The sequence below is a fragment of the Schistocerca gregaria genome, chromosome 3 (assembly GCF_023897955.1).
Source record: "Schistocerca gregaria isolate iqSchGreg1 chromosome 3, iqSchGreg1.2, whole genome shotgun sequence".
Taxonomy (NCBI): Eukaryota; Metazoa; Arthropoda; class Insecta; order Orthoptera; family Acrididae; genus Schistocerca; species Schistocerca gregaria.
The window spans coordinates 819,043,088-819,064,512 of record NC_064922.1 but is presented as its reverse complement, the minus strand read 5'-3'; the positions used below and the strand labels follow the sequence as shown (position 1 = coordinate 819,064,512).

General features: G+C 44.1%; 2 protein-coding genes across 3 annotated transcripts in view; both read right to left on the bottom strand.

Moving 5' to 3' along the window:
- The window catches only part of LOC126354517 (putative polypeptide N-acetylgalactosaminyltransferase 9), a 1,011,821-nt gene that overhangs the window by 569,850 nt on the left and 420,546 nt on the right, over positions 1-21,425 (bottom strand). The window lies entirely within an intron of this gene.
- Positions 7,997-19,885, bottom strand: LOC126355611 (protein PFC0760c-like). The gene is made up of 2 exons (XM_050005973.1): positions 19,599-19,885; positions 7,997-8,330 (listed from the first exon to the last, which is right to left on the bottom strand). The coding sequence occupies exons 1-2, from the start codon at positions 19,883-19,885 to the stop codon at positions 7,997-7,999; spliced, it is 621 nt and encodes a 206-aa protein (XP_049861930.1).

Below are 21,425 nucleotides of genomic sequence, written 5' to 3'. Positions count from 1 at the left end.
AACGGCAAGGAACTGAAATGAATCTCCGCAGCCGCTGACGACATCCGTCGCAAACGGACACGAATCTTCACGCAGTAGCAGTAGGCGATATTTTCTGCCTCAGTCTCGAAAACATTATATCGCCAATGAATTGACCGTGCTATAGTGTGCACTCACCTGCCTAGCTCTGAGTGCTGCTTACACTACACTGGAGATCATCTGGATGATCGAGTAATGCACGCACCTAGAGTCCATTCAGACCGCGCCCCGGACTGGCGCGGAATTGTTAACGCGCGACATGCTTTTCCCGGGCGCCTGCGCCCAAATACGGTTTCGCCCGAAGAGGGGCATTAACGGCGAAACGCTGTCGCTGGCCGACAACGTCGCTGTGCGCGTCACATTAGCAGCGCGATTTACTCGCACGCGTGTGTTCGCGCCTCTGCGCGTGTCATAGCTCGCGACTCAGCCGATAGGCGAGCGGGAGCGGTAACGACGATGGCGATAATATGGGTGGTGGTGGTGGTGGGGAGGCGCCTTTCTCTCTCATGAATATGCCCGGCTGTTTGCCGGTAGCATTAGCCGTGTTTTCCCTCCCGGGAGCGTCACTGCAGAGTCGCGGGCCGCTGATGAACACGCCGCCCCCGGCGACTCTCTCCGGTTTTTGTGTGCTGCTCCAGCGTTATGGCCGCCTTCCCCCCCCCCCCCCCCCCCCTCTCTCTCTCTCTCTCTCTCTCTCTCTCTCTCTCTCTCTCTCTCTCTCTCTCTCTCTCTGGTAGCGCGGACTTTGCAAAAGGGGTGGATGAAAGACGCTTCGCCGGCTTTCATACCGTCCCACTACACCAACATACGCCGAGTGAAATTGTTATTATTAAGCACGCCCGGAATAGATACAGAAAAATTGTACGGGAGCTTTTTAAAATTTAGACAAATAAATATCGAGAAATACTGGTTTAGCTCCAAAGGGCTTTTACGTATCATTTGCTTTCACTTTTATCTACAAAATCTCAGACGTAACTGAGAAGAAGGTCGTTGAATGGAGGAGAAAACAAATACAGAAACTATGATCATGTATGAAATGTATCACAAGTAATTCTACATGATAATGATTTATCCAGGACACCGGGTACTCTAGTACCACCTACGTTTAGTTACCGGGTGATCAAAAAGTCAGTATAAATTTGAAAACTGAATAAATCACCGAATATTGTAGATAGAGGTACAAATCGAAACACATGCTTGGAATGACATGGGGTTTATTTAGAACAAAAAAAAATACGAACGTTCAAAAAATGTCCGACAGATGGCTCCTTACCTGATCATGATAGCAATGATTAGCATAACAAAGTAAGAAAAAGCAGAGATGTTGTTCTTTACAGGAAATGCTCAATATGTCCACCACCATTCCTCAGTAATAGCTGTAGTCGCGGAATTATGTTGTGAACAGCACTGTAACGCATGTTCGGAGTTTTGGTGAGGCATTGGAGTCTGATGATGTCTTTCAGCACCCCTAGAGATGTCAGTCGACCACGATACAATTGCGACTTCAGGTAACTCCCAAGGCATTAATCGCACGGACTGAGGTCTGGAGACCTGGGAGGCCAAGCATGACGAAACTGGCGGCTGGGCACACGATCACCACCAAACGACGCGCAAGAGAGATCTTTCACACGTCTGGCAATATGGGGTGGTTCTAATAAAACCCCATGTCATTCCAAGCATGTGTGTCAATTTTTACCTCTCTATCTACATTATTCCGTAATTTAATAAGTTTTCAAATTTATACTGACTTTTTGATCACGCGGTACTTACCGGCTAGTGTCATTATGTTTTTACAAGCGATAAAAGAAAAGAAATTACATAAACATTAGTGTTGTTGTTGTCTTCAGTCCTGAGACTAGTTTGATTCAGCTCTCCATGCTAACCTATCCTGTGCAAGCTTCTTCATCTCCCAGAACCCACTGCAACCCACATCCTTCTGAATCTGCTTAGTGTAGTCATCTCTTGGTCTCCCTCTACGATTTTATCCTCTACGCTGCCCTCCAATACTAAATTGGTGATCCCTTGATGCCTCAAAACATGTCCTACCAACCGATCTCTTCTTCTGGTCAAGTTGTGCCACAAACTTCTCTTCTCCCCAATCCTGTTCAATACTTCCTCATTAGTTATGTGATCTACCCATCTAATATTCAGCACTCTTCTGTAGCACCACATTTCGAAAGCTTCTATTTTCTTCTTGTCCAAACTATTTATCGTCCATGTTTCACTTCCATACATGGCTACACTCCATACAAATACTTTTAGAAATGACTTCCTGACATTTAACTCTATACTCGATGTTAACAAATTTCTCTTCTTCAGAAACGATTTCCTTGCCATTGCCAGTCTACATTTTATATCCTCTCTACTTCGACCATCATCGGTTATTTTGCTCCCCAAATAGCAAAACTACCTTACTACTTTAAGTGTCTCATTTCCTAATCTAATTCCCTCAGCATCACCCGAATTTATTCGACAACATTCCATTATCCTCGTTTTGCTTTTGTTGATGTTCATCTTATATTCTCCTTTCAAGATACTATCCATTCCGTTCAACTGCTCTTCCAAGTCCTTTGCTGTCTCTGACAGAATTACGATGTCATCGGCGAACCGCAAAGTTTTTATTTCTTCTCCATGGATTTTAATACCTACTCCAAATTTTTCTTTTGTTTCCTTTACTGCTTGCTCAGTATACAGATTGAATAACATTGGGGATAGACTACAACCCTGTCTCACTCCCTTCCCAACCAGTGCTTCCCTTTGATGTCCCTTGACTCGTGTAACTGCCATCTGGTTTCTGTACGAATTGTAAATAGCCTTTCGCTCCCTATATTTTACCCCTGCCACCTCCAGAATTTTAAAGAGAGTATAGTGTAGTAGCCAAAAAATGCTGCATGCTGTTTTACTTTCAATACTGGACGTAAAAGGAAACACCAAATTTGTTTACTGGTAGATACAGTCATAAGAAAACAAAAATGAAGATACGCACGTTTCCACTTGATGAAAAAAAAGGAGAAAAAGAAAGAAAGAACCGAAACCTTACAAGATCTCATATAAACACTGCAGTTTGTTGATGAACCAATTGACACTCTTCGTACTTCGACACACTTTTTACTACGTTTAGACATACTCCGTACCAAACTGTACAGACAAACCTATGGGATATTGTGCCACTTCTCCACGGCTGCCACTATGAGAACCTCCAAGGTCTTTAGTGGAACAAGACAATTGCAAACCGATCGTTTTAGCGCAGCCTGTGCATTCTCTATGCAGCTGAGCGCCGGAGAATGTGGAGACCATCCGACTGTACGCTCCACTAGGAAGGCGTTGGCAATACTGTGCGTTGGAGGCGTGCGTTGTCGTCCATCAGCGCGAATCACGCTCCAATATTTCACCGACTGAAGCCACAATGACTACAAGGGTGTCGTCCCGATACTTCATACCAGTGATCCTCCCACGTATTGGCAGAAGGGCCCTGCGACCAAACATTATTCCATCCAAAATATGACAAATCCCTTGATAAGGGTGGCGGTCTGTGATGTAGTTACGGTGTGAACACTTTCCTCGTCGCCTCCACACACGAATATCAATATTGTCAGAGTGGATACTGATCCAGATCACACCAGAGAAGTGTGTTGCGTCCCACTGCTGCCTAGCTCACAAAGAGTAGTTCAGTGCCCACGTGACACCAGCCCCTATCCGAAACCGATTTAGAGGACCCATCAGAAGCCATCTGGCATGTAATTCCTGCTCATTGAACCTATGTCATATCTTTTGTGTTGACACCTGTACTTCTGTAGTGGTCTCGAATTGCCGCCGTAGACGTGCAGAATTTGTTGTGGATTTCTGCTTGCTGTTATACGCAGATCTTCATCTCGAACACCTGTTGTTTTTCTTCTGCAGCCACTTCTGTGAGTTTATCAACTGACCCTGTCGCTAGAAACTTGTCACACGTTCCAGAGACATCGCTCTGGCTGGCAGATACATTCGCTGCAACATCCACTTGTGTCATTCCATGTTCGACTGGAGCACTGGTTCCCAATCTTTCTTAGCACCCGTAAGTGCAATCAGACATTAGCTAGCACGCCCGCTCTCCTCTCCCTCCCCCACTGCCATCTGTTGCCGCCCCCCTCCTCTCCCATATCACCACCAACTGTAGCACTTAACTAAACTGTAGAATGGAAGACTTTTCTTGGAACACTTATTTTTAAAATTATGAAAGATGAATTATATTTAATTTGTGTGTCTGTTAGAATGAATGACGAAGGAATTCGTGGTGTATCGCAAGTGCAACCCACAAGTCCTTCCCAGAAAATAAAGCTATCTGTCCACAGTGAGAGTACAGACTTGTTACAAAACATTCTTCCCCTGCATTACTCCTCTCCACTGAGGCACTTCCTTGACCTTCACACCGCAACACCATTTAAAATCAAACAGATTCAGATGTGTGCATTATACTTACTGTTCGTCAATCACTTCGTCACTGCATTCTTCACTTCTGAACTGGCTGATATTGCAAGACTTCAGGCTGTTAATCCTTTGTGTCTAACCACTCTAATAATAATAAATAATGATAATTATAAAACTGTGTACACAACTATAGTAGTCCTTATGTAGTTACTGCTGTGTCGTGCTGTATATTAATTCATTTATCTGTTCCGAAGCTAGTAAAGAAAATCTCTGGACTACAGCAGGTACTATCTACAACGTGCAGAAGAAATTTTAGTGATATATTTAGCATTTGTTACGTATACGACTTTTACCGTGCGAAGCACATCATGTGTGTGCAGTCGATAGACTATATGAGGAATCTGTAACCTCCACCGCATTAATACTGCTAGTTGAGAAAAAGTTATTATACTGGAGCAGAGTAGAATCGTTTCGGTTTTACTCCCCAGAAAATTTCATTTTACTCGTCAGGGGGTAACTACCCCCGGTTGGGAATCACTGGGTAAGAGTGACTGGCCACAGTACCCGCTTGGGTAGGGAAATTGATTACCACGTAAGCATTCAGGAAAATGCATTTAATTCCAATACATTATTTCTTTTTTACTTAAAAGTATTTGGTGCCGTATCTTATTGTTGTTGTCGTTGTGGTCTTCAGTCCAGAGACTAGTTTGATGCAGCTCTCCTGTGCAAGCTTCTTTATCTCCCAGTACCTACTGCAGCCTACATCCTTCTGAATCTGCTTGGGGGTATTCATCTCTTGGGTCTCCCTCTACGATTTTTACCCTCGACGCTCTTCTCCAGTACTAAATTGGTGACCCCTTGATGCCTCAGAACATGTCCTACCAACCGATCCCTTCTTCTAGTCAAGTTGTGCATCAAATTTCTCTTCTTCCCAATTCTGTTCAGTACCTCCTTATTAGTTACGTGATCTACCCATCTAATCTTCAGCATTCTTCTGTAGCACCACACTGCGAAAGCTTCTATTCTTGTCTAAACTAATTATCGTCCATGTTTCAAAATGTTCAAATGTGGGTGAAATCTAAATTATCTGAAGGACGAACACACACACACACACACACACACACACACACACACACACGACTGCAGCGCCTTCCGGCGGAATGGAAACATTATACAAACCGACTCCCCATGACTTATTATTTACTTGTGAACTTGACCGTCATTCCCGAAAACCTGTGCTGTCATCGCTAAGACATTTAATTAATATCGTTGTATACACACTGAAGAAGGAAATACTGCCGACAATGAAAATACTGGTTTCTTACAGTGACTAGCCGCTGTTAAACAGTTTACAAATCAGTTACAGACGATATTCGCAGCGGTTTTTCACTCTGTCCCCGCCTATCGTTGAACCCACGGAATTGGTAAATTTGTGTGTAGCCTACCAACCTGACGACAACCTCCGACCTGTGACCTACCGGATGCTAAGGACCTTCAAAGTACAGTCACTAGATTTCCACGAGAGAATGGGACCGTCCTTTAATCCCACGGTGGCGCACCGTCATAAGTTTGCATTAATTTCTGGTAGTCGTAGAGAGCGAAAGCGCAGGTTTCGAAACTTCTTAGACAACACCAGCGCCTAATTTCTCTTCAGCCAGTACGGTAACGGAGCACTGGCTACAGCTTGACGTAGATGCCGACGGGACGTTAATAAGGAGGCGGCAGCAGCTAGAGGTCATTAAAAAGGGATTAAGCCAAGTTTGCCAGCGCAGAGAGAGATAAAGCAGCCACGTGCTTTGCTTGCCTCTCCAAAACGTTCTCTGCGTCGGGAATAAAACCACACAGCGATGTGGTTTTATACTCCAGACTGATATGTTACTGAATTACAATGACAGTCATCATCGTCGTCGTCGTCGTCGTCATCAGAGGCAGCAGTTGCCAAAATATACAGAAATCTCCGGCCATTACGGTTTCATCCCGTACGCATTCATCTTGCTACTCAAACCCACCTTGCATTGGTCTTAGTCTCAGACTAGCTTTATCTCTTAATATAGACCGAGAACCTATTTAGCTCGTCCATAGTCAATGAGTATTACTATTCGTCCTCATTTCGTTGGCATATGCTGATGTACATACGAGGTCTGTTCAAAAAACTTCTGAACATTAGTCATTTCGAGCTAATGGTGAGTGGGAGCGAAATGCCGTTGGCATCCCTGCACAAGCCTGTGTTTAATGTGTAACTGCCGGAAGTTTAATTGTTGTATCTCTGCTAGTTATTGTCCGGTTCTCCATTGAGTAGAATGTTGCGTCGTACAGTTTGCGGATTTCGGGATGGCCGAGTTAGAGAAGCAACGCGTCTGCATTGAATTTTGCGTGAAACACAAGAAAACCTTCATAGAGACTCACCAAATGATGCAGGAAGCCTACGTTGATGAGAGCTTATGCCGTACTCCGTGTTTTGAATGGTTCACAGGATTTAAAAATGGCCGGACGGGAGTTAAATATGACTCTCGTTCAGGACCATTTCGATGTCTACCGATGACGCTCATTTCTAGAACGTCAATGAAACTGTGGGTGCCAATCGCAGACAGACTATCCGAGAAACTGCAGAACAATGTAACATGTCCGTTGGAACATGTCATGAAATGCTACACAGCATCTTGGAATGCATCGTGTTGCTGCCAAGTTCGTGCTACGGCTCACGAATCAAGACCGGGAAGACCCTCGCCTCGCGTTCTGTGAGGAGCTTTTGGATTGTGCAAATGAGAACGAGATGGTCCTTAAGAGAATCTTAATTGGTCATGAGACGTGGATCTATAGTTATGTTCTTGAGAGCAAGTTACGATCTTCACAATGGGTTGGGAAAAGTTCTCCAAGACCAAAAAGAGCTCGCCGGGACAGGTCAAATGTCAAAACCGAGCTGATGTTTTTACGTTGAAGGATTAGTTCATTGTGAATTCGTGCCACAGGTACAAACTGTTAATGGATAGAACTATCGGGACATGTTGTGACGCCTGTGTGAAAATGTGAGAAGGAAACGGCCTGAAATGAAGCGAGACAGTTCATGACTCTTGCATCACGATAACACGCCCGCACATTCATCCCTGTTGGTGCCTGACTATTGCACAAAAAACGAAATCACTGTGCTGTCTCATTCTCCGTACTCACCAGACCTGCCAACTGAGGACTTTTTTTCCAAAGATGAAAACCCTATTGAAAAGACAAAGAATTTTAGTGACAGATGAGTTAAAAGGAAATTTGCAAACGGCGCTTCGCTCGATCCAAGAGGCGTACCAAGACTCCTTCCGGAAGTGAAAACGGAGTTGGGAGCGGTATATCAATTGTGAAGGAGAGTATTTCCAACGAGACCATGCACAATAAGTAAAGGCAAGCACAGAAAAATTTTGTGGACAAGGTTCCGTAATTTTTTGAACATACTTCGTAGCCCTCTTCCGTAGCTCGTGGTCTAGTGGTTAGCATTGCTGCCTCTGGATCAAGGAGTCCCGGGTTCGATTCGCGGCCAGGTTGGGGATTTTCTCTGCCTGGGGAATGGATGTTTGTGTTCTCCTCATCATTTCATATCATCATCATCATCATCATCATCATCATCATCATCATCATCATCATCATCATCGTTATCATCATCATCGTTATCATCATCATCGTTATCATCATCATCGTTATCATCATCGTTATCATCATCATCGTTATCATCATCATCATCGTTATCATCATCATCATCGTTATCATCATCATCATCGTTATCATCATCATCATCGTTATCATCATCATCATCGTTATCATCATCATCATCGTTATCATCATCATCGTTATCATCATCATCGTTATCATCATCATCGTTATAGCCCTCAGAATAAATCTGGAGAGTATACTTGCTGCCCGAACTACAGTGATTGGGAGAAGAGGGAAAGACCAGAGTGTGACGTTGTTTGGAAAAATACTGTCTTATTTAACACTAAGGAATCCAAGGAAGCACACTGACAGAAGTCCGAAATGCTAAATCGGTCAATGTACCAACAAAACATAACATATACGTTGACACCTGTGCATCAGTCGTCAATATTTTAAGAATTTTATGTTTCGTTCCCACTTCAATACCGACAGGACGTTGTATTTGTGGCACGAAGAAATAGATTAAGATGAAGTTTATAAAATCTAAAGGTATCAGTATCGATACACATCGTTTTTTCTCACAACGCAGACATTCATGGTACCTTTTTTATCCTTTATGTTTCTGACACTTATGCCGTGTTTTAGGCTTTATTTTTGTCCTAATGTCTTCTCTCCTGCTGCGAGGGAAATTACCTGAGGCTATGTTAATAGCTGTTTAAATACTGCAACAATCATTGATTGAAAAAAGAAACCAAACGCTTTCAAAAGGTTGGAAGTCTTCTATTTTGGAAAAAGGACGAGAGAGAAATCTAACATCTATCATCACAGTCTCTAACGACGTCTTTCGCAGCAGAAAACTTAACAACAAACAGAAAATTAAACTCAAGACAACGGCTAAATTACAGCAAAGATACTTTTTTGTTTGTAACAAGCTACTCTCGAGCGATTGTCTGAAAGGTTCTTCCGTTAAGTAAAACGGAATCCCAGTGAAGTTTACGAAACCTGACAGGGCCTTTTACTGGGGCCATCGGACGTCTTTAGTGTTTACTGGTCGGTCTTCACGGATGGACTGTTGCTGTACGTTACACCAGGAAATTTTTTAATGATTAGCGATGTATTTGTAAGATTATCAGCAAACTGAAACGGATAACAGCTTACCATCACCCTACTTCACCTAAACACGAAGGCAATCTTTTTCGTTCACAAGATGAAATATTTTCAGCAGTTATGGAAGTTACAAGACAGTCACATGACGAACCGTACAGACGAAAAGCTGCAACAACACGCGTTGCACATTTTTTGTGAAATTTACACACCAGCAGTGGTCACGCAGTGTGACGGACAGACATACACATGAAACAACAGTTGGTTTACCACAGTCTGAAGCGCCACCTACTTTTACTGTAGAGCCAGTCAGTGCCGATTCCGACACTATAGGGAATCGAAACTGGGTCCAACGGATAGCGTTACTGAGCTACGGAGGTGCACACACTCCTTATAACAAAAGGTGTAAACACTATGTTTTTACGAAGTAGTGTAATTCACAGAAGTAGAAAGTATATTAGTCACCAGTGTCCCACTGTCATCAAGAACACCTATTACTACGTCAATTACACAGGCTGTTTTACTATTGTAGACACAAACGAAAAGGGGGGGGGGGGGTGACGGGTTAGAGGGCAATGAAGCAACCAAATAATCCTACTACACTTAAGCAATGGTTTCCCCGAGACAACATATATGCTGAATACAGTCATGCTAATGTTGGTACACTATGGAAGTATAAGGCTACGTTTATTTCAAAACACCGTAATGTGAGGTTACAAAGTGATAAACTGTCGACGTTGGGTTCTGTCACCACTCCGGACATGTTAGTGCTGGTAAACAGTGTTTGGACAACACGCACTCCTGCCCTGTTGATACTATCGAACTCCACGACGGTCTACCTCGGTAGCTGGGCAATCAGAGCGCCAGATCGCTAACCGAATTGCCTGAGTTCAAGCCCCGACTGGGTCGGAGATTTTCTCCACTCGAGGACTGGGTGCTATGTTGTCCTTACTTTCGTATCATCGTAACCGACAAGAAAATGGTTGAAATGGCTCTGAGCACTATGGGACTTAACATATGTGGTCATCAGTTCCCTAGAACTTAGAACTACTTAAACCTAACTAACCTAAGGCCATCACACATATCCATGCCCGAGGCAGGACTCGAACTTGCGCTTAGAACTGCACGGCTACACCGGCCGACGACATGAAAATCGTCTTTCCATTATTGAGATGGCTGAATGGGGATGAACTAAAAGCCATTAAAATGAAACTAAAAAAAAAATCCAGGACGGCATTGAGGATGGTTGTCAGCACATTTGGATGTCTGCATCTTTTATCCACGGCGAATCTGTAGTAAGATATTCTTGTACTCAAACGTAGTGCGTTGTATTGCGTAAGCCACTGGCTTCCGAACCTGCGTTTATGAAGATTATTATTTGTTTGTTTCAATGTTCTCTACTAGTGTCCTTCCGTTTGTGCTTGTAACAGCCCGATATACATAGGCAGGAAGGGCTCATTTACAGCTTTATTGGAGGAACCACCCACCATTTGCACTAAGCTTGTGAAGGGAAAAATGGGAAAAATGGGAAAAAATTGTAACGTGGTTTAACATACGATTTTGTAAGTACTTTATATGGTAATAAATATTGTTCCAAGTTTAAGTTTTTTTTAATTATTTATTTTGTCGTCTCTGTTGAACATTTACTTTTATGATCTGGCCCGCCGGTCGGTGTGGCCAAGCGGTTCTAGGCGCTTCAGTCTGGAACCGCGCGACCGCTACGGTCGCAGGTTCGAATCCTGCCTAAGGCATGAATGCGTGTGATGTCCTTAGGTTAGTTAGGTTCAAGTATTTGTAAGCTGTAGGGGACTGATGACCTCCGAGCCATTTGAACCATTCTTTGATATGACCCTTGCGTTCTCCAAGTTGGACGGTGGTTTGGAAAATGTGAATTTTTGACATAAAAGATAAATTAAAATAATTATAACTGTGTCCTATTATTTTCGCCCCCACGACGCGTTTCGATGGCGTACTCACTAAGCTTCAGCGAACCAGCGGATTACGTTACGTTTTTGTTTGCTGAATATAGCTAGTTATCTGTTTGAGTTTCATTTCAAAGGATTCCAGCAGTATATGTATATTTATGTCGATCCTCAGGATCTAATAGATGCATAATATGTAATGTAATCCACTAATCTACCTGAGGATGAGGTTGTAGGCCCTCTAAAAACGTCATGGCAAAAAATAAGTGAGATAGGCGCAGACAATTGTTTTAATACACCTTTTATGATAAGATTAGTATCGATCAAAGTATTCATCTTCAGATCCATGCATTTGAATAATCAGCACGTTGCATACACAGTGTGTAAACGAATGTATTTACAACGTACCACAGTGGTGAACGGGAAGTCGAGGAAAATAATTTGATGTAAGATACTTGCCGGCAAGCATCCTCAAACTGGTGTACAAAACCCACATAAGCTACAGCGCATGTGCGAGTTTTCAGTAGCCTCTCTATCTCTACGCAAGAAAGAATACTAGAAATGTCTTACACCAATCTCACAGTAGTTAAAAACAGATTTCAGTGTTGCTTTTTATGCCGCTTTTGACCTCAAGACAGTTAATTTTTCCCATCCGATGTGACACGACCGTGTCGTGGTCGATGGGCTTACCAAATTACCAGTGCCCCAAATGCTGAATGCCAATCCTTTGCGTCAGAGTGAGTGCGCGACTATCAAGTGTTAAGAAACGCGATAGCGTGGACGCGCTTGTTGAATGTAGAGTGGAAGGTTTGATCTATGTGAGAGCAAATGAATAATTTAGAGGAGCAAAGGGGTGAAAACACGGGAAGATGTACACGGCTCCAGAGCGTCACAATACTGCTCCATAACTGGTCACTGCTAATCACAAAATGGTTCAAATGGCTCTAACCATTATGGGACTTAACATCTGAGGTTATCAGTCCTCTAGACTTAGAACTACTTAAACCGAACTAACCTAAGGACATCACACATATCCATGCCCCAGGCAGGATTCGAACCTGCGACCGTAGCAGTAGCGCGGTTCCGGACTGAATTTAAGATAGGAAGTTTCAGCTAGTTTCTCTGGTAAATTCTGTACATGCAAATAAATATTACTGTGAGGTTACGTAATTCTTGACATAATGGAAAGCTTACACGAGTTATTAGAGGAACGAGGAATTGCTAACTATTCCAAATTATTGTGTTTGGTTTTACTAACAAGTTAAAATAATTCTTAACATTTTCTCACTGTTATTTTATGTTGTGTTGCGTTGCTTATGTGAGCGAACCTTCCGTTTCCACACGTTTACTGCAGCAAGTACGTAATTATTATTGTTATAGTTCGAGAGTATTTTGTTGGCCAATTTTGTGCAATTGGACTGGCTACCGTTTAATTACTTACAAATTATTTAACTTTCTTCTTGGTGTGGGTTATTCGGCCGCCCCGTTACCTGCGAAACGGCCCGCGTTCGAGTCCCTGCCGGGTCGGAGAATTTTGTCTGCTCGGCGGCTGAATGTTGTGTTTTATTGCCCGTATCTTCGTACCGTCGCAAGTGACGCGAAATTCGCCTCCATTGCGTAACGTGACAAGTCTAAGCATACGTAACTTCGTACCAGGGTGCGATTGGACTAATGAATGTTCTGAACCGTCAAACCGCACTTCCACTGTAGAGATACCTGTAAGCGCACGTCCAGAGCGCCAGTTTATATTGAAGGGAAAAAAAACCCTCTGAATTTCTTAGTAACCCTTTTCGCTTCGTACTTTATTGTGTGACTGCAATGTTTTACGTATATTATTCAATGTTTTAATAAGCAGATGGTATAGAAAGTTATTTGTAAGAATTGAATTATTTATTGTACCCCTCTCTCAACTAGCTAATTCGGTAACGAATGCCTTGCATTCTTCCTTGCTACAATTAGGGCCATGCTGTAGCGGTTAAATAATTTCGCATTAATCGATTAGTGAGAAGGGTAGTTTCGAAGTAAACCAGTTACGAAGCAAGAAACGCTCTCGCGAAGAAAAACTGTTACATTACGAAACTTTTCCAATCTTCGCGATTATTAGACTGTCCCTGTCCCAAGCAGTCTAAATGCCTTTTCACTTGGTCCTCTAGGACTAAGATATATGTCACAGAACGAAGAACGAAGTGGAAGACGACTACGCAGATAATAATCGACGCCGGTTCCTGTTCTGCGCCAGGCGTTCGATCCGCAGCTGCCGGCAGCCACGTCCGCTCGCCGCCTCGCCATCGCCCGGGACGTCTGCCAGCAACTGGCGAGAAGGACCATCCACCCTTCATCCCTCCACCCCCGTCACCCATCCCCGTGGTTGTTTTCGCTGGCGGCTGACCGGCGCTCCCTCTTGGCCGCATCCGGAGCTCGCAATCAATAACACATCACATCATCACGGCCGGCTCTGACAGGTCTCAGGAGGCCGGGATTATCCGCCACAACCCACCGATGGCCCACCGAAGCCACCGTGCACGCTGCGGTCCCAACATACACTACTGGCCATTAAAACCGCTACACCAAGAAGAAATGCAGATGAAAAAAATATTTTTTGCCCTTCGTGCACCCAGGTTCGCCGTTGAGTACACCGTTGCAAGCGCTCCTGTCTGTGATGCAGCGTCAAGGGTAACCGCAGCCATGGTCTCCGAGCTGATAGTCCATGCTGCTGCAAACGTCATCGAACTGTTCGTGCAGATGGTTGTTGTCTTGCAAACGTCCCCATCTGTTGACTCAGGGATCGAGACGTGGCTGCTCGATCCGTTACAGCCATGCGCATAAGATGCCCGTCATCTCGACTGCTAGCGATACGAGGCCGTTGGGATCCAGCACGGCTTTCCGTATTACTCTCCTGAACCTACCGATTACATATTCTGCTAACAGACCGCTCGGCTAATCCCGCGCGGCTACAAATGGTTCCAATGGCACTGAGCACTATGGGACTTAATTTCTGAGGTCGTCAGTCCCCTAGACTTAGAACTACTTAAACCTAACTAACCTAAGGACATCACACACATCCGTGCCCGAAGCAGGATTTGAACCTGCGGTCGTAGCGGCCGCGTGGTTCCAGACTGTAGCGCCTAGAACCGCTCGATCACAGAGGCCGGTACAAACGTCGTCCAGAGCGTTATGTGCTACCTTTCCGCCTCACATATTTGCTGGATTCTTTGAGTTTTTCTTTCACTTTCTTATGGATTTTCCAACGTAAAACGTATTGCCCTAGGGGTAAACACACCAGTTAAACCCTCTCTCAATAACATTATTTCGATTGTTCTGCGCTGCACAGCGATAAGCAATTTAGCATCGAATTAGCCAGGCAACCATCAACCCTAGTAACGTGGCGGAGTCATCTCATCCGTGAAGATAGTATGTGTGGTTTGAGGTTTTCGGGTCCGTGACTATAGCAAGGACTCACCGTCATGAGGACTTCGAAAAAGCAGTACGAACGAGGCGGACGAAGCTACCCGATAATGCTTGTCAGAGATGCGTTCATTGTACTGTTATCTCTCCTAACGGTGTGAAAAATATCTTTCATAGAATGTAGCGCCCTGAAATTACTTCAAAACAGAGTTCTCTTTCTCTTTGAGGACGCAGGCGTAATGATGAAAGAGGTGGAGTATGTGGGAAGGGTGGGTGAGTGGGTAGGGGAGGCATTAAAAGAGGCAGTTGTTGAGAGGGCAATGAGACACGGTTGCAACCTATCTCTACATCTACGTCTACGTGGTTACTCTGTTATTCGCAATAAAGTGCCTAGCAGAGGGTTCAATGAACCACCTTCAAGCTGTCTCTCTACCGTCCCACTCTCGAACGGCGCGCGGGAAAAACGAGCACTGAAATTTTTCTGTGCGAGCCCTGATATCTCTTATTTTATCGTGATGATCATTTCTTCCTATGCAGGTGGGTGCCAACAGGATGATTTCACAATCGGAGGAGTAAACTGGTGATTGAAATTTCATGAGAAGATCCTGTCGTAACGAAAAACGCCTTTGTTTTATTGATTGCCATTCAAGTTCACGTATCTTGTCTGTGCCACTATCTCCCCTATTTCGCTGCAATACAAAACGAGCTACCCTTCTTTGAACTTTTTTGTCAGTCCGTCAGTCCCACCTGATGCATATCCCACACCACACAGCAATACTCCAGAATAGGGCGGACAAGCGTAGTGTAAGCAGTCTCTTTGGTAGACCTGTTGCACCATCTAAGTGTTCTGCTAATGAATCACAGTCTTTGGTTGACTCTACCCACAACATTATGATTGTGATCGTTCCAATTTAGGGTATTTGCAATTGTAATCCCTAAGTAGTTAGTTGAATTTAAACCTAAGTATTTAGTTGAATTTGCAGCCTTCAGATTTGTGTGACTTATCGCGTAATCGAAATTTAGCGGATTTCTTTTAGTACTCATGTGAATAACTTCACACTTTTCTTTGTTCATGGTCAGTTGCCACTTTTCGCACCATACAGATATCTTATCTAAACCATTTTGCAGTTCGTATTGGTCATCTGATGACGTTACAAGACGGTAAACGACAGCATCAAGTGCAAACAATATTAGATGGCTACCGAGATTGGATGTGTGTGATGTCCTTAGGTTAGTTAGGTTTAAGTAGTTCTAAGTTCTAGAGGGCTGTTGACCTCAGATGTTAAGTCCCATAGTGCTCAGAGCCATTTGAACCATTTGAACGACATTTGTCCGTGGTAGAGCAGCTGTTCCTGAGCAGTGCTACAACGTTTCAAGATCAGATCCAAAGACATGATAAACGAAATACAGGGCATCCATCGGACTTCGGAATTAATTAATTAATTACTGATATTCCTTCTGCAGCCTAACATAAGCGGCACGTTTCCTCTTCCATTTTCACTGTTGCATCTAATTGCAGTATGTAGTGTTGCGTTTCGAACAACGCTACTCACGTGTCGAGTCCTACCATTCCTTTGCATGCTCCTCCCAACAGCATTACAAACTGCGCTCACCTGCAACAGAGAAAAGAATATGTAACATACCCGCCTCAATAAATGACTGACAAAATTAAGAAAAGAATATAAGTGTGTAATTAGCACACCGTAAGAACTAAATAAATGTCTTATAAATGAGTGCATAGTACTAAAACATTGATTCATATTGCTAAATAATGGGAACTATATTTGCACTGTACACGATATACCATGTTATGAAAATGACTTCATCGTCTTACAATACGTACTAATCGCAATGCATCCAAAATACTGAAGACAAGTCCAAGACTGTGTGTCCAATAATTGTCTACAAGTAAATGAAAATATCAATCTGTTTCTTTCCTTACATGAGAAAGCAGATCGGTAACGAGGAAGTCTACCACTACTGTCATTAAAGAAGAATAAAGAATTTCAAAAGCAGGAGTTGAATGAACACACTATGGTTCAAATGGCTCTGAGCACTACGGGACGTAACATCTGAGGTCATCAGTCCCCTAGAACTTAGAACTACTTTAACCTGACTAACCTAAGGACATCACACACACCCATGCCCGAGGCAGGATTCGAACCTGCGATCGTAGCGGTCGCGCGGGTCCAGACTGTAGCGCCTAGAACCGCTGGGCCACCCCAGCCGACAAAACACTATAAATTATAAATTATAAATTCAGCAACATAGATAAAAGATGATAAACGCATGGGGAGATCCAAATAAAACTGTCCATATTAGGAGTGAAGGGAACGTAAAGGCACTTGACAGATAACTGATACAAAGCAGGGTAAGACTCTAATCCCTACAGTATAGTCGTGGCGCACTCCTGTAATCCTAGCTGTTGGGAAGAAGTTGTCTGCGAGACTACGGATTTGGTCGTTTCGTGAGCTGAGAAACATCCGCGGTACCTTCATCTGGTTCTGGACCAGCCCAGAGGGCAGTGCGGAGAATTTCGGCGGGTGTCACTTCCGAAGTTAGTGAAGTCGAATTCACAAATCCTCGGCAAACTGAAGCAACGGAGATTCCACGGAGATCCGAAGCCATTGACGGAAAGTACTGAAGAAACTTTTGCTATTTCTAAATTCAGTCTTAATGACCAGTACTTCAAACTTAATCAACAGACAAACGATGGGCACTATAGACTTCGCTGTTCGTATATACGGAAAATAAATTGCATAGTACAGTTTCAACTGGCAACGATTACGGAGAAACCTAAGATTTTTGTTTGTACTAAGCTAGGGCTGAACTAATACGCTTTAGAACCCAAGCGAAATATTCCTTCAGTGTAAAATTTCCTTAAAAAGTGGATGTCAAATACGGACTCTAATCCAGACTTTTTCAACTTGTCCACCCTCTCTCACCCACTTTCCAAACTCCATAAAAAGAGTTAATCCCAGTCTAAAGTAGATTCCAGAAAGGAATTTCCAGTACGTGTCGGATGTACCCCTCTTTTGGGGCTAAGCCATTCTTTGTCACTGCCTTTCTTGCAGAGGTTGTCCGTCTAGCAACATAAGCATAAGAAGTATGTTGCCCAACAAAAAAAAAAAAAATAAATAAATAAATAAATAAAAAATAAAAAAGTACTTATTTTTGTGTATTAGTGCGCGCTTGTTTTACGATCCTGAAGCGTGTGCTTACGCTGTGGCAAATGTCGTCGAAATAGATTATCTCAATGACTTTGGAGAAACAGTTTACTGTAAGTCGAGCGGAGAGCAAGACGTGTTGTATGTGGCCTGACACAAAATACACGAGAATGAACCTGTCTATTACTGTTCTTGGCAAACATTCTTGATTGGACGCAGTCGTCTTCAACGTAGCACCCACCTTCCATACATGCCAGAATTTGACTTTTCTATTACTACAACTATTTTTGTATATCTATGACATTGGCGTTGTAGCCCTACAAAAGGGATACAACAGTAAGCTGTCCGTCAACTGCCACTGAGTTGGTGGAGTCCTTTTGCCTTCAATTCCTAGGAAGAGGTAGCGATCTGATGACTTTAGCGCAGGTAGCCCAAGTAACGTATTTTCCCGCCACTTTCTTAGGTTAGTGGAGGTAGCTGTGGTGTGTTGCAAGGTCCTGCTGGAATTTGAACTTCCTGCCATTTTCTGGGAGAAGGTAGTGGTGGGGAGGGGAGGGGAGGGGGTTAGGTTAGTGGAGATAGCCCAACTGACCCATCTTCCTACAAAAATTTAAACTTCCCACCACGACGTCATTGCGATGTTGCCATATATATTGGTACCATCTTGGATCTGACGTCTTTAATAAATTTGGCAACAATGGAGATTTGGGCGACACATAATTTGTTCCACTACTAATATACAGTGTAAATACACAAGGAGAACAATGACCAGATGGGAAGTTTATTATTTTGTGGAAAAAAAACTGGGATAGTAGGAACATTTGAACACAGATTTCCCACATCGTAGTCCAGCACCATAAATACGCAATCACGATGCGGTGGTTCTTCACTTATGTTGCATGTGTGTGCTTGTACCATTCGCTGTTTCTAACTTTTTCCAGTTTTCAGTTCAATCTGAGTTTTTGACAGGCTATCCTTTGAGCCATTTTACCACTAAATCACCGAGCGAGCTGTAGGGAGGACGACTGTCCAAACCCGCATCCTGATTTAAGTTTTCCTTGATGTTCCTAAATCATTTAACTCAAATGCCAGCACAGTTCTTTTGAAGGGGCACAGGCAGCATACTTCGCCATCCTTCCCTAATCCGAAGCGACCGATGAGATCGCTGTCTGCTCCCTCCCGCAAATCAACCAACCAACATGTCACCCAAAAAATCTGAGTAAGGTGCAATGGGGAGTTTACCTTGTTAGAAGATACGTTAAACAGATGAAAATCATATTTATACCTTTTGTGGATTATATGAAACTTTTGATTGCTTTTTACAATTTTGACTTCTAAATACTCTTTGAAATTGTGACAGCATTAGGGATAAAATACAGGGAATAGGTGATGGGGCCCATCTTGAGCAATCTAGACATACACAGTCTGATAATGGAGGGCAGTGTGACGGATAAATATTGTAGAGGAAGATCAATGCTTGACTACTTTATGCACGTTACATCGGATGTAGGTTAATGCAGCGATGAAGAGACTTGCACAGGATAAGCTAATGTGGAGTGACAGCCCACCTTTACAAGTCAGATGTGGGTGTAACGCTTGAATAGCTCAACTCGTCGGAGAATAATCCCCAGTGAAGCGATAGTTTGAATTTTCTCAGTCGCATGAAAGAAAAGAACGCTTAGCTCCGACGGAATCTTCGGGGTGATATTTTCTGTTCGACGGTTAAGACTCCCTCCCCTTCTATTCACCTAGGCAAATAACTGGATTTATAATTCACGAGTCGTTGGACTTTCTGCTTGCATGGGCACTTTGCCATCGGCGTCAGCGGTATCAGAACGAGGGAGCGTCGGGAGTTGGGAAGAAGAGATGGCAGAATGTGCCTTCCGAACAGGTGGCGGCGGGAGAACGTTTTCCGGGAGGATTCGCAGCGCAAACCTCTCACTGTGAAGAAGGTGGGAGGCAGGGGGCGGCCGGTTGGTGGGGGAGGCAGGAAGAGGCACGCAGGAAGGAGCGACCCGACGCGATGCGCCACGCCGCAGCGCCGCTGTGTGCCCCGCAGTCGGGGACAATGCGAGCGGCGGTGGTGATTTGCAGCGGAGACAATAGCGGCCGCCAGATTGCTGCTGCCTCCCTCGCTGGTCCCTGGCCTGCTCCGTTCTGTTCTGTTCTGTTCTGTTCTGCTCCGCTCCTAGCACGGCGGCGCCGCACCGATGGCAACTGCAGGGTCATGCGTCGCGGTGACAGATTCTTTAGTAAAGCCGTGCGTTCGAATATTGAGTTACGTGTGTGCCGAGTTTCTGACGTCACAGCATGGAAAAAGCTTGTAGGGGAGTCTTACCGAACGAGCAAAAATGGTTCAAATGGCTCTAAGCACTATGGGACTTAACTTCAGTCCCCTAGACTTAGAACTACTGAAACCTAACTAGTCTAAGGACATCACATACATCCGTGCCCGAGGCAGGATTCGAACCTGCGACCGTAGCAGCAGCGCGGCTCCGGACTGAAGCGCCTAGAACCGCTCGGCCACAGCGGCCGGCCCGAAAGAGCAGGACAGCATTTAGCATGACAGATAATCTGAACTTGCGATTGATCGCAGACCAATGAAATGGAAGAACACCACCTACGTCGGATGGTGCCAGCTCTCTTCAGTGCAGAGTCGCCAAACACCATTTTGATTTTCAACTGAAGTCGATATGCATAGAATACAGGGGATAGGCAAAATAATTTGAACACCTGTACTCACCTGGGAATGGTTTATTAATAACGATTTGGACCCCCCCCCCCCCCCAACTGCCCGTAATACAGCTGCGATTCTTCTTGGAATACTGGCACTTAAGGACTGTACAGTCTCCAGTGGAATGTTATGCCAGTCTTCGATCAGAACCTCTACTAACTCCTGTAGCGGCGAGGGAGTCGGAAATACGCTAGTCCGGGGACTGTACTGGCCAGGAAAGACGCAACAGTTCAGTTGCATGCTCTTCATATCATGGCTGTGTGAATGGGTGCATTATCGTACTGAAATATGGCACTATTGTTGGGGAACAACATTTGAATAATGGGGTCTACCTGATCACCCAAAATGTTCACAAAAACATTGGCCTTTGAGAGTAATGACGGGACGAGCAGAATACGATAACGGGCTGCCCACACCATTACACTTCCGCCTTCACTCTTAACCGTTGGAATAAAGCAGGACTGTAGGCTTCTTTTGGCGTTCTGCAGACATGAAGCCGTCCCGATGTTGAAAATAACGAAAACGTTGACTCGTCGGACTATATGACGCGTTTCCACTGATCAGCCGTCCAGGATTTATACTCTTGAAACCACGTTTTCGCTTTTTTGCGTTGATTGTCGTCGCTAATGGTTTCGTTACAGCAGCTCGTCCATGATTATTCGCTTTATGGAGTTCTCGGCGAACAATGTCGATAAACATGGGGCTTCGAAGATGGCTCTTGAGCTCTGCAGTTACTTTAGCCGCTGTAATTGTGTGTTATTTTGACACAATTCACCTCAGCGTATCACGATCTCTGTCATTTAGTTTTGAATTGCCCTCACTATTACGTTTATACAATGATGTCTTTCCATGTTGTGTGTAGGCTATAATTACTGTTGAAACACTTACTCCTGGAATATTCATTAAGTTGGCAATCTTGGTTACTAATGCTCCAGCTAATCGGGCCCTCACAATCTGCCCTCTTTGGAACTCTGTTAGGTCTTTCACTGCACGTCGACCTCAGCCACTGAATGCAAGTACGAAGTGTAGACTACT

Coding starts and splice junctions, on each gene's coding strand:
- LOC126355611 (XM_050005973.1), bottom strand. CDS start 19,885: ATGACCCTGCAGTTGCCATCGGTGCGGCGCCGCCGTGCTAGGAGCGGA. Junction 8,331..19,598: donor TGCCTCCCACCTTCTTCACA/GTGAGAGGTTTG, acceptor CAATCACTGTAG/TTCGGGCAGCAAGTATACTC.